Below are 12,295 nucleotides of genomic sequence, written 5' to 3'. Positions count from 1 at the left end.
GTTACAGGCCATAGAGGACCTTAAGAAGCAGATAAGAGAAGTGGAGGAAAAATTGGGAAGAGAAATGAGAACAATGCAAGAAAATTACGAAATGAGAGTCAACAGTCAGACTGAGGAAAATAACACCTTAAAAAATAGACTAACTCAAATGGCAAAAGAGGCTCAAAAAGGCAATGAGGAGAAGAATGCCTTAAAAAGCCAAATTTGCCAGATGGAAAAAGAATCTCAAAAGCTTAAGGAGGAGAATCATTGCTTCAGAATTAGACTGAAGCAAATGGAAGCTAATGACTTTATGAGAAATCAAGATGCTGTTAAACAGATCCAAACAAATGAAAGACTAGAAGGCAATGTGAAATATCTCATGGGAAAAACCACTGACCTGAAAAATAGATACAGGAGAGTTAATTTAAAAATTATTGGACTACCTGAAAGCCATGATCAAAGTAAGAACCTAGAAATCATCCTCCAGGAAGTTCTAAAAGAAAACTGCCCTGATGTTTTAGAACCAGAGGGCAAAACAGAGGTTGAAAGAATCCACCGATCACCTCCTGAAAAAGATCCCAAAAAGAAAACTCTTGAGGAATATTATAGCCAGGTTCCGGAATACCCAGATTAAGGAGAGAATATTACAAGCATCCAGGAAGAAACAATTTGAATATTGTGGAAACACAATCAGGATAACCCAGGATCTGGCAGCTTCTACACTGAGGGATCGAAGGGTTGGAATATGATATTCTAGAGGTCAAAGGAAGTGGGATTAAAACCAAGAATCACCTACCCAGCAAAACTGAGTGTCATGTTTCAGGGGAAAATATGGTCATTCAGTGGAATAGAGGACTTTCAAGCATTCTTGATGAAAAAAAACAGGATTGAATAGAAAATTTCACATTCAGATACAAGAAGCAAGAGAAGCATGAGAAGGTAAACAGGGAAAAGAAATCATAAGGAACTTATCAAAGTTGAACTATTAACATTCCTACATGGAAAAACAATAATTGTAACTGATGAAACTTTTCTCAGTATGAAAATAGTTGAAGGGAATAGAATTATATATATATATATGTGTGTGTGTGTGTGTGTGTCTATATACGAGGGTATATGGGCATACAAATACATATGTGGATGTGTGCATATATGTTTACAGGTATACATAGATAGAGGGCACAGGACCAATTTAATAGGAAGGGATGATACTTAAAAGGTGAAATTTAGAAGTGAGAGAGGAATATAATGAGAGGAGATGGGGAGAAACAAAATGGGGTAAACTATCTCATATAGAAGAGGCAAGGGAAAATGGTTACAATGGAGGGGAAGAATAGGAAGGCAAAAGGGAATGGGTCAACCTTATTCTCATTGAATTTGGCTTGGGAAAGGAATGAAATACACACTAAATAGGGTATCTCACTCTATAGGAGAGTAGGGGGGAAGGGGATGAGAGAAGGGACGATGGAAGGGAGGGCAGGCTTAGGGAGAGGGAAGTTGGAAGCATCCACTTTTGAAAAGGTTCAGGATCAAAGTAGAGAATTGAACAAGTGGGAGGTGGGATAGGAGGGAGGGAAATATAGTCAGTCTTTTACAATATATCAACTATGTTATTGTTTTGCATTAGCTACACATGTACAACCTATACTAAACTGCTTATCTTCCCAGTAAAGGGTGAGTGACAAGGGAGGAAGGGAATGAATCTTTAATTCAAAGTTTTAAAATCAAATGCTTAAATGAATAAATAAATATATATTATTATTAATACTATTTTACATGTAATTGGGAAATAAGATATACAGGCACTGGGGCATAGAGATCCACCATGCCCTACTGGAAAAATCGAAAGGGGTATGGGAGAAAAAATGGGAGAGAGCAGATTGGAAAAGGGGATATCCTGTGGGACTGCTATTTTGGGGCAGTGGGTAGAGGAAAAACGGGGAGAAAATTTCTAACTCAAAATCTGGTGGAAATGAATGATGTAAATCATAAGTTAATATAGCATTTGAAAAATAAAAAAAAGAAAACAGACAGTAGGGGAAGATTATAAGAGATGATGTGGAGGTAAGAATAATAGGATTTAGGATTTAGCAACCAATTAGCTACAGGAAATAAGGAAAACAGATGGAGCCACCAAAAAATGGCTAAAGTTTCAAGCATAGCTTGACTACAAAGATGGTTGCTTCACTGACAGAAATGAGAAATCAAAGGGGGGAACTTTTTTTTCTGGAGAGAAAAAATAATTAGTTCAAAGTGTAGATGTTAAGTTTGAGGTACTGGCAAGACAGAGATAGGGAAAGAAGCATAAATCTGAAGCACAGAAGAAAGACTGGGTTGGAGATAGAGATCTGGGCATCATTCATGTAGCAGTGATAGCTGTAGCACTGGGAGTGGATGACCTGTCAGTAAAACATATAAAGAGAAGGGGAACCATGAAGATGTCTAGAGATAAAGTAGTAGAGAACAGTGTGATAGTAATGGCAATTAAAGATTCCCCTGTATTGGCTTGGTTTTCAAATTGATTGTGTTAAAACCCAGAGCTTGTTAATCCCACCTGTGGGATGGACTTGTCGGTGTGAAAAGAAATTCCTGAACTGGGAGGAGCTGGTGACTGGTAGATTTGGAGAGACAAGAGAGAGGCGGAAGACCTTTTTGGAAGCAGCACCTCGTGGAGAGAGAGAGAGACTAAGAGAATTGCTGGTGGCCGCTTTGAATCGCCCTGGACTTTTGAGACCTGCCCCCTGAGCTGCCAAGGACTGAGGAGACATGGCTGTTTTGCTGGTACTTTGTCTGTCTGTTTTGATGTTGTTTTGCCAGATTTGTCCACTGGTGAAAGACAGTCCTTTTGTTGAAGAAGTCCTGGAACCTGGCTGTTGGCTAAGAAGCCCTGAGACTGTCCTGCAGACAGAGAGTGAATACTGTCCACTGGTGAGGGACAGTGCTGTTGTTGCAGGGGTCTGGAGACTGTCCTGCAGACAGAATGAATACTATCCACTGATGAAGGACAGTGCTGTTGTTGCAGGGGTCTGGAGACTGTCCTGCAGACAGAGTGAATACTGTCCACTGGTGAAGGACAGTGCTGTTGTTGCAGGGGTCTGGGAGCCTTTCTGTTGGTTCAGAAGCCCTGAAGAAGGATTTTCTTGTTGTATGTTTACAGAAATCCTGGGAGAGGGCTTTGCTAATGTGTTCAGGGGTTCTAGGACTGTACTACAGACAGAGGATGAATTCATGAAGGGACTGGCAATGTATCTTATGGCCTTGCTAAGCCTTGTCTCCCCAGGAACTAAGATTGCTGAGAACTTGCCTCGTGTCAAGATGAAGAAAAGAGCTCCATTTGGGTATTAAGTGCTGTGTTTAAACTTGATGTAACTCTGGGGTAGATTCAATTGTGATCCAGGGGTGGGGAACTTTTGACCTTATTGTGCTCTGTGATTGACAAATGAAGGTACTTTACCTATGTTTGGAAACTAATCTCCATTTGAGAAGAGGGGTTTTGTGATGGACCAAATGAAGGTATAGCCTAGGGGTGGAGAAGTATTTAGAACAGGGACTTTGTAATTGATTGAATGATTGGAAGGTCCTGGGGTGGGGTAGTACTTGGAGATTATTTAATCACGCTTAGTAAAAGCTGTATTTGGAATGATGTCATGTTTTGATCTTCTCTGTTCTTGGTTTGTCACTGAATAAAATGGAGAGCACCTATGCTGGTATTCTGAACCTTGGGAAGTTGCCTTTCTTTTGGCATTACATTACAAACAGTCATAGAGAAGGAAGATCAGAGCAACACTGAAGTGTCACAGACACTAAGAGAAGAAAGACCAATCAAATCTGAATGTCACAAAAAGCAAGCATTCAATATACTTATAAATACCTGGGCTATGTTCAATTTCACAAAAGATCTGCACTTAAACAAAAAAACCTGGTCTTTAGTAATCCCATTTATAAAGTTGCAGTAGGACCACTGGACACTGAAGCCAATATAAAAGTTTAATGTAATGACTGACATTAATAAAGTTTCAAGACCGGGGCAGCTAGGTGACACAGTGAGCACTCAGGAGGACCTGAGTTCAAATCTGGCCTCAGACACAACACAAAAACTAGCCATGTGACCTTGGGCAAGACATTTAACTCCAACTGCCCTACCTTCCCCTCTCCAAAAAGAAAAATAAAATAAATTAAAAAATAAGGTTTTAAGATTGAAGAAAGTCATAAAAACTTTCTGCAAAATAGACATATAACTAAAAATATGTTATAAAAGGTTTATATATGTAGGAGGATGTGTTTCCTTCAGAACATTTCCTAAAGGATGAAATATATGAACTATTACACATATCTTGGAAAAAAAAAGATTTATATATAAAAAGTGCAGGCTACTTTTTTATACTCTCTTATTTTTTTTTTAAGTCTCAAATATAATAGTAATGAAAAACGCCGGTAAATATAAAGGGGTCAGGATTGAGAACACATGCCTACTACACATTTTCTTATTACACTATGAAGACTATTACAATTATGATAACTTATTTCAATTTGAAGTACAGCTTTATCTCTATAAATGTCACATAAATTCTTTAGCCTGATTATAAAAGAAATATCCTCCTTACATCAAGGATTAAAGATCTCTCTAGTGATACAAAACTTCCAAATGTAACAATTTACTAACAAGAACTACTTTAGAAACTAGTGAACGTCTCAAAGCTAAAATTTTCTAAAAAAAAAAAAAATTCTTTATTTTCTGTCTAGTCATGCAAAGCAATGAAATGACTCCTTGAATACCGGGTATCCCAAAAGACCTAATGCTTAAAACTTAAAGATTTATATCAAAATCTGAATGATCTGATTCTTTTAATTCTATATTAAATGTGTTAAAACAAATATATTTTATTTAATTGATCCCATTATTCACTAAAATTCAAAAAGTTTTACTGAAAGTAAAATCTTATGAAAAGAGACAATCAAGAAGAAAAAAGCCAAATAATTCAAGTTAAAATACCTTGTCATTAAAGAGCAAGCGCCCAAATAACTGTTTAGCTTCTTCAAGGCTTCCCTCCAAGTAAACAGCCCCTACGAGACAGGAACAATATGAGGAAAGGAAAAGTTGTATTAATTCAGAGAAAATTACAAATCCCTGTAAGCCCTAGTTCACTGTCAAAAGGAAAACACTACACACACATACACAAACAACTGATTTCCATAACAACTTAATGGGAGAAGTGATTAAAAAAATCTAGTTTTCCCTCGTTTAGTATTATTTTATACTATAAAACTTATTTAAATGCAAAATAAAACTTTCTTTTAAAAAGCATGAAAATTGTGCAAAACAAGATGGATGCACAAAAATTTCATGAAGTGATGATGAATCTGAATCTCAGAAAAGAACCTGTAATATTGTTATTGAATCTTATAATAAAAGAACCTGTAAGTGTTTATCTTTAAACATATAATCTTTTGCCTCTCATTTTAATGTACACTTCAGAGAAAAGGTGTGCATCTAGGATGAATCAAATGAAAGATTAAATAAAAAAAACAAAAGGCTACAGCAAATACATTAGGAATCATCAAGTTAGGATTAATATTTTTTTAATCTGAAAGAATTAAGTGGTAGAAGAACTAGTATTAGCTAATTTTACGTGTCACTTCTGCAAAGCACCTTACATATATCTGATTTGAATTCTCACAACAACCCTGTGACATAGGTGCTGTTATTATTTCCATTTTGTAGATGAGGAAACTTAGGTTGATAGGTGGTAAAAATGATTTTCCTAGTAGGTGTCTGAGGCAAAGTATCAAGTCCTTTTAAAAAAATTTATGGCTTAAGGTCTATTCAGATGAAGAGTCAGAAGCTGATAAATATGAGCCTGGGCTCAGGGGCACAATTCTGCTGTAAACTGAATGATAAGAGTCTCAAATGAGTGTAAGAGTTCATACCTATAAAGTAATTATTAAGCAAAGTGTACACACTAAATATTAAGTAGAATTAAGGTGATTACTACTCTAGAATACTTAAATATTATTGCAAGGATCTGTGATTTAATCAATGTGAGCGCTCCCTCTATTGACAAAGATCAAAAAGTCTTGGTGGTTTAAAATGCTTTAAAGAACAGTCTTTATGAGTTGCTATGGCTGAAAAAAAAATTAATCATCCACTGGCCACCCTTATGGTGATGAGTTTTTTCTAATTTAGTCAGGCTGGACCTCAAACAGAGTTTGTTGTCAGGTTTATACCTTAAAAAAGGTTTTCTAGCTTTGTAGTAAAAACCTAAATTGGCAGTCCTGTTGAAGCTGGCAATACTTGCCAGAAGATACAATCCCTAGCATGCTACAACAAAGTGTCTGAGGATTATTGCTGTGGAAAAAATAGACTGTCAAACATTAATCTGTTTTCCAAGGAAGTAAGTAATAATGAGAACATAAGTACCAAAACCTTTGAAATGTGATCAGATACACTTAATATTTACCTTATAATTTTCTAATTTTTCATTGAGTGAATTCTACAAAAAGATAAATTGATTTTTAAATATTTCAAAGCTTTCCTCATCTATCTTAGCATAAATAATTTGAAGGCTTTAGATAACTGCTAATTAATTAGTATTCATGTTCTCCTGTAACTAAGGCCAATTTTATTCTGCTTATGTGAACAGTGACTTCTTTATTGTCTATCTACAGATTTTCAGGAATGAGACCTTTTAAAGTCCTTCACACCTTTCCCATTCTTAATTCATATTACTCCCCTCCACACACTTTCTGTTCAGGTCAAACTGGCCTGCTAGCTATTTCCCACACCTGTTTCCAACTATTACACTTGTCCCTTTGAACAGGTTGTTCTCCATGTCTAAAATTCACTCCTTTTTCACACCTACTTAAGGATTTTTAGGATCTCTCCCAAACTCCTATTGTTGCTGAAATCTCAGATTTTTTTTTATTATTTGGGTTATACTTTGTATTCACATATCTCTTGTATTTTTCTCCCTTCCCACCCCCAACTAAGAGAATGAAAGCTCCTTGAACACAAGACTAATTCATTATTATCTTTGCATTCTCAGAGTCAATAGTATGCATTTAATAAATGTCTCTGTGGAATTAGATTCAATTCAATTAAGCATTTTATATCTGAAAATGTATCCATGTGCCAAAACTTTGCAACAAAGAGCTTGATTTGTAATAAGAGATATTACCTATTAAGGCCTCAAAACAATTTGCCATAGCATGGCGAAGGTCTGATTCTCTACAGAGGTCAGGTCCATGAGCATAAAGCATGAATCGGTCGAGTTCAAGTTTCTACAAATATCAAAATAATGCAAAATAAGAACAAATAAAGAAATCAAATCAAGCAAAATCCATAATAACAATCTTACACTTACAAAGTATTATTACAAAGCATTATAAACTCTGTCACTTACAGTGACTATATAGTCAGGTCAGTGATACTGATGTATATAAGGTCTTTTTTGAAAATAAGTCAGTCTTGAACCTCCTTCTCATGCAGGCTATCAAATCCAAGAGGAAGTACAGGAACCATATCTAACCAGGAACCTCAGAAAATGGAACAGAACTACTGCGAGTGAAATAAAACCTTTAGGATGTCATAGGTTTTTAGAGTCGGAAGTGACCTCTGAGGCCTCAGGAAACTTAAGCGTCTTACCCAAGGTCACAGAGGTAGTACATGTGAGAGGTGGGATTTGAGGCAAAGTCCTCTAATTCCTTAGCCAGAGTCTCCTCCCCTGTATCACGATGCCCAGAACTGATCCAATTACTTCTACAACACTTATGCTGACCCATTAACAACAAATTTCACATGGAATCCACAAAAACTCTAGCTAACCCTTGCCCCAAAGTGTTCCTGGGGCCACAAAAGTAGTCTAAGATTCAAAAGGTCTATTTTCTTCTTTCCTCAAGCATGTGGTGCTGATGCCCTCCATGGTGAACTAAAGGGGACTGACATATTCAATGTTAGGTTGTATCCATTGGAATACTTGAAAATATTATTTTCATAATATCAGCTCCAGAGTTAGGACTTTGGAGATCCTTCATTATGCAGATGAAGAAACTGTGGCCCAAAAGATTAAGTAACTTGTCCAAAGTCAAATGGAAGACCTTGGCAGAAAATAGCAAAACCACAAACCCAAATCTTACCTTGCTGGATTCCCTCAGAACCAAAGTAGCATTTTTTTTATTAGACCAAAAGACACAAATCATTCCACGATAAGTGAAAGGAACAGATATTACAATTCTAAATTTTAATATCCTATGCTTCAATATTATATAACCTACTCTAAAAACTAAGTCATATAATAATGTTGTTTAATAGTCTCTTCTAATTTTTGAATCTAAAAGTTAGAATTCAACAAACATTTATTAAGTGCTGACTTAGTACAGAGAGATACACCAGGTACCTGGTGTTTCATATAGTAAATACTAAGTAAGTATCTGTTAAGAGAGCTAATATGGCATAATGGATAGAGCTGGCCTTGGAGTCAGGCAGATTTGGGCTTCAGTCCTGCCTTTGCTATATATTAACTGTCTGACTCCAGGTAAGACACTTAACCTTTCACTGCTGCCTAGAAACTATCTAAGTTACAAAACAGATGTGATCTGGACCTTCTTATGCCAATGAAATAACAGGATCTATCTAAAAGAATTAAAAAAAACAAAACAAAGTGGTACTTAAGATGGGGCAAGTTACTAGTCTTTGAACTACCTGCATATAATATGATCTACCTTAGTAATCCTAGTACAAGTGGTACTAAATTCTTGGAAATTACCTTAGGAATGGTAATAAGAACTTGAAAGGAAGTAGAGATAGTGGCAATAAGAAGTTCACATTGCTGTACTGTTTTAACTCTTGTGATTTCTTAATATCTTAGTTCACCTTTTCATATGGAAATTATCACCTAGAAATTTAGCCACATGAAATAAACCAATTTTTACCTCTTCCAGAAAATAAAATCTAATCCTAGCATGTCATGGGCTGTGATACATAATTTATCTTCACTTAACAGCTTAGAAAGGGAAATCTGTTTGCCAGCTCCTCTTGGGTAATACTTGGGAGAAGTAGATTTACTATTGTGAGACTCACAAATTTCCTCGCTTATGAACACATCATTCCCTCCAACTTGATTTTTCCTTCCTTTTTTTACTTAGATCTAAGAAGAAAGATTTATGTATTATAAAATTATGTCTGAGTTAATCCTGGCTTGCCCTTACTATGTATTAAAGTTTATACTGAATTACAACACCTAATAATTTTCTCCTTTAGCACCCTATAATACATTTAAGAGGCAGGCAGACAGAAAGAAACACAATTTAGAGATGTAATCTTAGAAATAAGTTTTAATATTATTGGAAAATGCTATTTTTTCACAATGCACAGTTTTGTACAGACAGATCTAAAGGGATGATATAAAGGGATCACCTCTTCCTCAGCTAAACTATAGCAAACATGGAGCAGGTGAACTTCAGAGAAAATGGCAGAGTACAAAATTCTCAATGACAGAACTATTTAGTACTTGGAAAACATGAGGTCTACACCTGAAAATCAATAGAACTGAATCAATAATGAAGATTAAGGAGATCAGTTGCTGTGATATTCTTAGCTTTAACAGCATCAGTAGATAGAGACGTATAAAAGACCTAAGTCAAACAAAACACAAGGATCCATGAATACCAGGGTATAATGCTCTAGTGAATCAGGAAATATATGAAATAAGGTGATGTCTGTAAAATACATGCTATCATACCTAATATAGATGTTTATTTACTTCAAATAACAAATTCCCATTTTCAAGATGCTAAATGATTATCTAATGTACCTAAAACTTTAATATACCATATGTTTCACAGAATCAAAAATAAAAAAGATCTAAGTTATAAATCTAGTTTCTTCTAACCTGGAAAGAACAAGGTTGGCTACTTTCATTTTCAATTTCTATTTACCAGTCTGTAGCACTTATGAACAGTATTCAGTCAAAATGGAAACGTCATGCTTTTAGTTCTTTTTTTTGGGGGGGGGGGGGGGGAAGGGCAATTGGGGGTTAAGTGACTTGCCCAAGGTCACATGGATAGTAAGTGTTAAGTGTCTGAGGCCAGATTTGAACTCAGGTCCTTCTGACTCCAGGGCCAGTGCTCTATTCACTGTGCCACCTAGCCACCCTGCTTTCAATTCTTTTGGACAACATTTACTGTACTATAGAACAGTTTCAATTTTTATGTTAAGTTAGTTTCCCATAGTCTGCCAATATTTCCTCAATAAATAACTGAAGAACAGTTTTAATAGTAATCTATTGTTTTACAATGTAATACGCCAAGGGAACAATGAGGAAAATATCTGTATATTAACAATAACAAATATAGGAAATATATGCAAAATATCAGAAAACAATTAGACAAATCTTTCCACTAAATATTAAACTTTTAACATAGAGATCATAAAAAAAAGTAGGAGCATTTGTTGTGCTGATCTTTCTTTTTCCTTCTGTTTTTTTGGGTGAGGGGAGAGTGTGGGGTGTTAAGATAGTAGCCCTAGGTTGCAAATAAGGAAGTCTGCAAGACTAAACACAGGGTTTTTTGGAAGATAAAATAAGAAAATGTAAATTAAGAAGTAAGTGAATGTTTAAGTACTGTATGTGGCACTTGTTAGTCTTACTGTTATTCCTAATAAAAATAATTTAAAAACAAGAATGAAATAAAGCACTGAGTCACTATTCTACAATATCATGGACAGGAATAAGGAAAATTAATGCTTTGGCTAGGTAAAAAAAAAAGTCACAGTAGCCTATTACTAAGAATTAAATTTTCTGTATCAAATTTTAACCTTTTAGGAATAGTAGGTTTAAAAAACTCACTAAGAAATTAACATAAAAATAAAGAAAAATGAATAAAAGTATTTATTCTTTTTCTAAAGCCATTATCCTGCTTGTAATAGTAAAAAGTAAAGGCAATATACACACACTAAAATAAGCTGTATAAAATATTTCAATTTCTCCTGCATTTTTCCAAAGTTTCTATATCCCAAATGCTTAACTCTCTGACTATGTACATCTGTTCAATTATTTCCTCATCTTTTATTAAGTCAACTCACTGTGGAATTCATTAGCTGGTTGCTGAACTCACAAAGGTACCCAGGAGAGAACACAAGCCAAATATGATCTGAAACTCTGTTTTGGACTACAAATTGTAACTTCCCCCAAAGAATTTGAAAAATGCCAAAGGAATTTCTCGAGAAACTAATAACTGAGTTTCTCTTACTCAAATGCAAAACCAGCAACAGGCTGGGAAAAAAGTATGATAGACACCGCTATAAAAGGAGCTTAATGATTTAAACACTTTACATACCTTTGCTAACATAGCAAGATGCTGGTTCTGCACAATAGCTGTGCGATAGGTTGCTAATCCTCCTTCTTCTAGGCTGGGAAACAGGTAGTACAGATGGACACTGAAAAAAAATATATGTAAACATATCATATATAAAATAAATACATTTCATAAATTTCTAGCTGCTGCTTTAATTCACAAGAACCTGAACATAATATTTTGGATATAACTTACAGGAGAAAAATGTTTTAGGAATGTGTCTTGTAATGGTTATTAAACAGCAACAACAGACTCACTGATAAACACAAAAAAAGGGCTGTTGACATTAAAGGTTTCTCTGGAGTCGCAAAGGCTGAGGAAAAACACAGGCCTGAAAAATCCCAATCACCATATGTTAGACTGACAACTCCATTTGTGATAGCCCCACTGACAGAAAGGCTAGACCTCTCACACGTCTCCACTGTAAGGTTCCTATGGAGCTATTTCAAAGTCCTGTATGAAGACAGAAGCATTTGGAATGGGCTAGAATAAAAAATGGAATGATAGGGAGGAAAAACTTTGTGTTTCCTAAATTTCTAAGCCATTTTCCAAGCCCTCATCATCAACTCTTTGTCTACTGGAATTCGAATGAAACTTCTTCATACTGTGGAGTGGCAGAGGCATATGTGAAGAGAGCATATGAGAGAGAAATATGTGAAGAGAGGGGTCAAAGAGCAGTAGGGCATGACTCTTTTTAAAAGACATCATATTCAAGTTTTTCTTCTTCTTGGAAAGGTCCAGTGATTTCAATAGTAATGGAGATGCCAGGAAGGAAACTTCTCCACCAATGCGGGTTAGCGCCTATACTCTAACTTGTCTCATAACAGTGGTTCTCAACATGTAGTTTCAGAGCAACTGAGAATTCCTGAAGCGGTTCCATGAAGTCAAAACTTTCCATCACAATATTATTACTTTTTTTTTTGCACTGATTTCTAACATAGTAAATATTGATGGATATTACCAA

The 12,295-nt window shown here is 35.5% G+C and overlaps 1 protein-coding gene across 6 annotated transcripts in view; it reads right to left on the bottom strand.

Annotated features, from left to right (window-relative positions):
* The window catches only part of DROSHA (drosha ribonuclease III), a 114,432-nt gene that overhangs the window by 29,575 nt on the left and 72,562 nt on the right, over positions 1-12,295 (bottom strand). For all 6 annotated transcript variants that reach the window (XR_011170854.1, XM_069100758.1, XM_069100756.1 and 3 more), the window contains 3 exons: positions 11,314-11,413; positions 7,158-7,260; positions 4,976-5,046 (listed from right to left, as the gene is read on the bottom strand). Coding sequence is in view for 5 of the 6 variants with exons in the window: in XM_069100758.1 (XP_068956859.1) it covers positions 4,976-5,046; positions 7,158-7,260; positions 11,314-11,413 (274 nt within the window). In the remaining variant the exon portion in view is untranslated. The remainder of the gene's footprint in view (positions 1-4,975; positions 5,047-7,157; positions 7,261-11,313; positions 11,414-12,295) is intronic.

This window comes from Petaurus breviceps, unplaced genomic scaffold (genome assembly GCF_028583685.1).
Source record: "Petaurus breviceps papuanus isolate PSGF00001 unplaced genomic scaffold, PetGlider_PUasm1.0 42, whole genome shotgun sequence".
Lineage (NCBI taxonomy): Eukaryota > Metazoa > Chordata > Mammalia > Diprotodontia > Petauridae > Petaurus > Petaurus breviceps.
The sequence above is the reverse complement of the archived record's forward strand: the minus strand, read 5'-3'. Positions and strand labels throughout refer to the sequence as shown.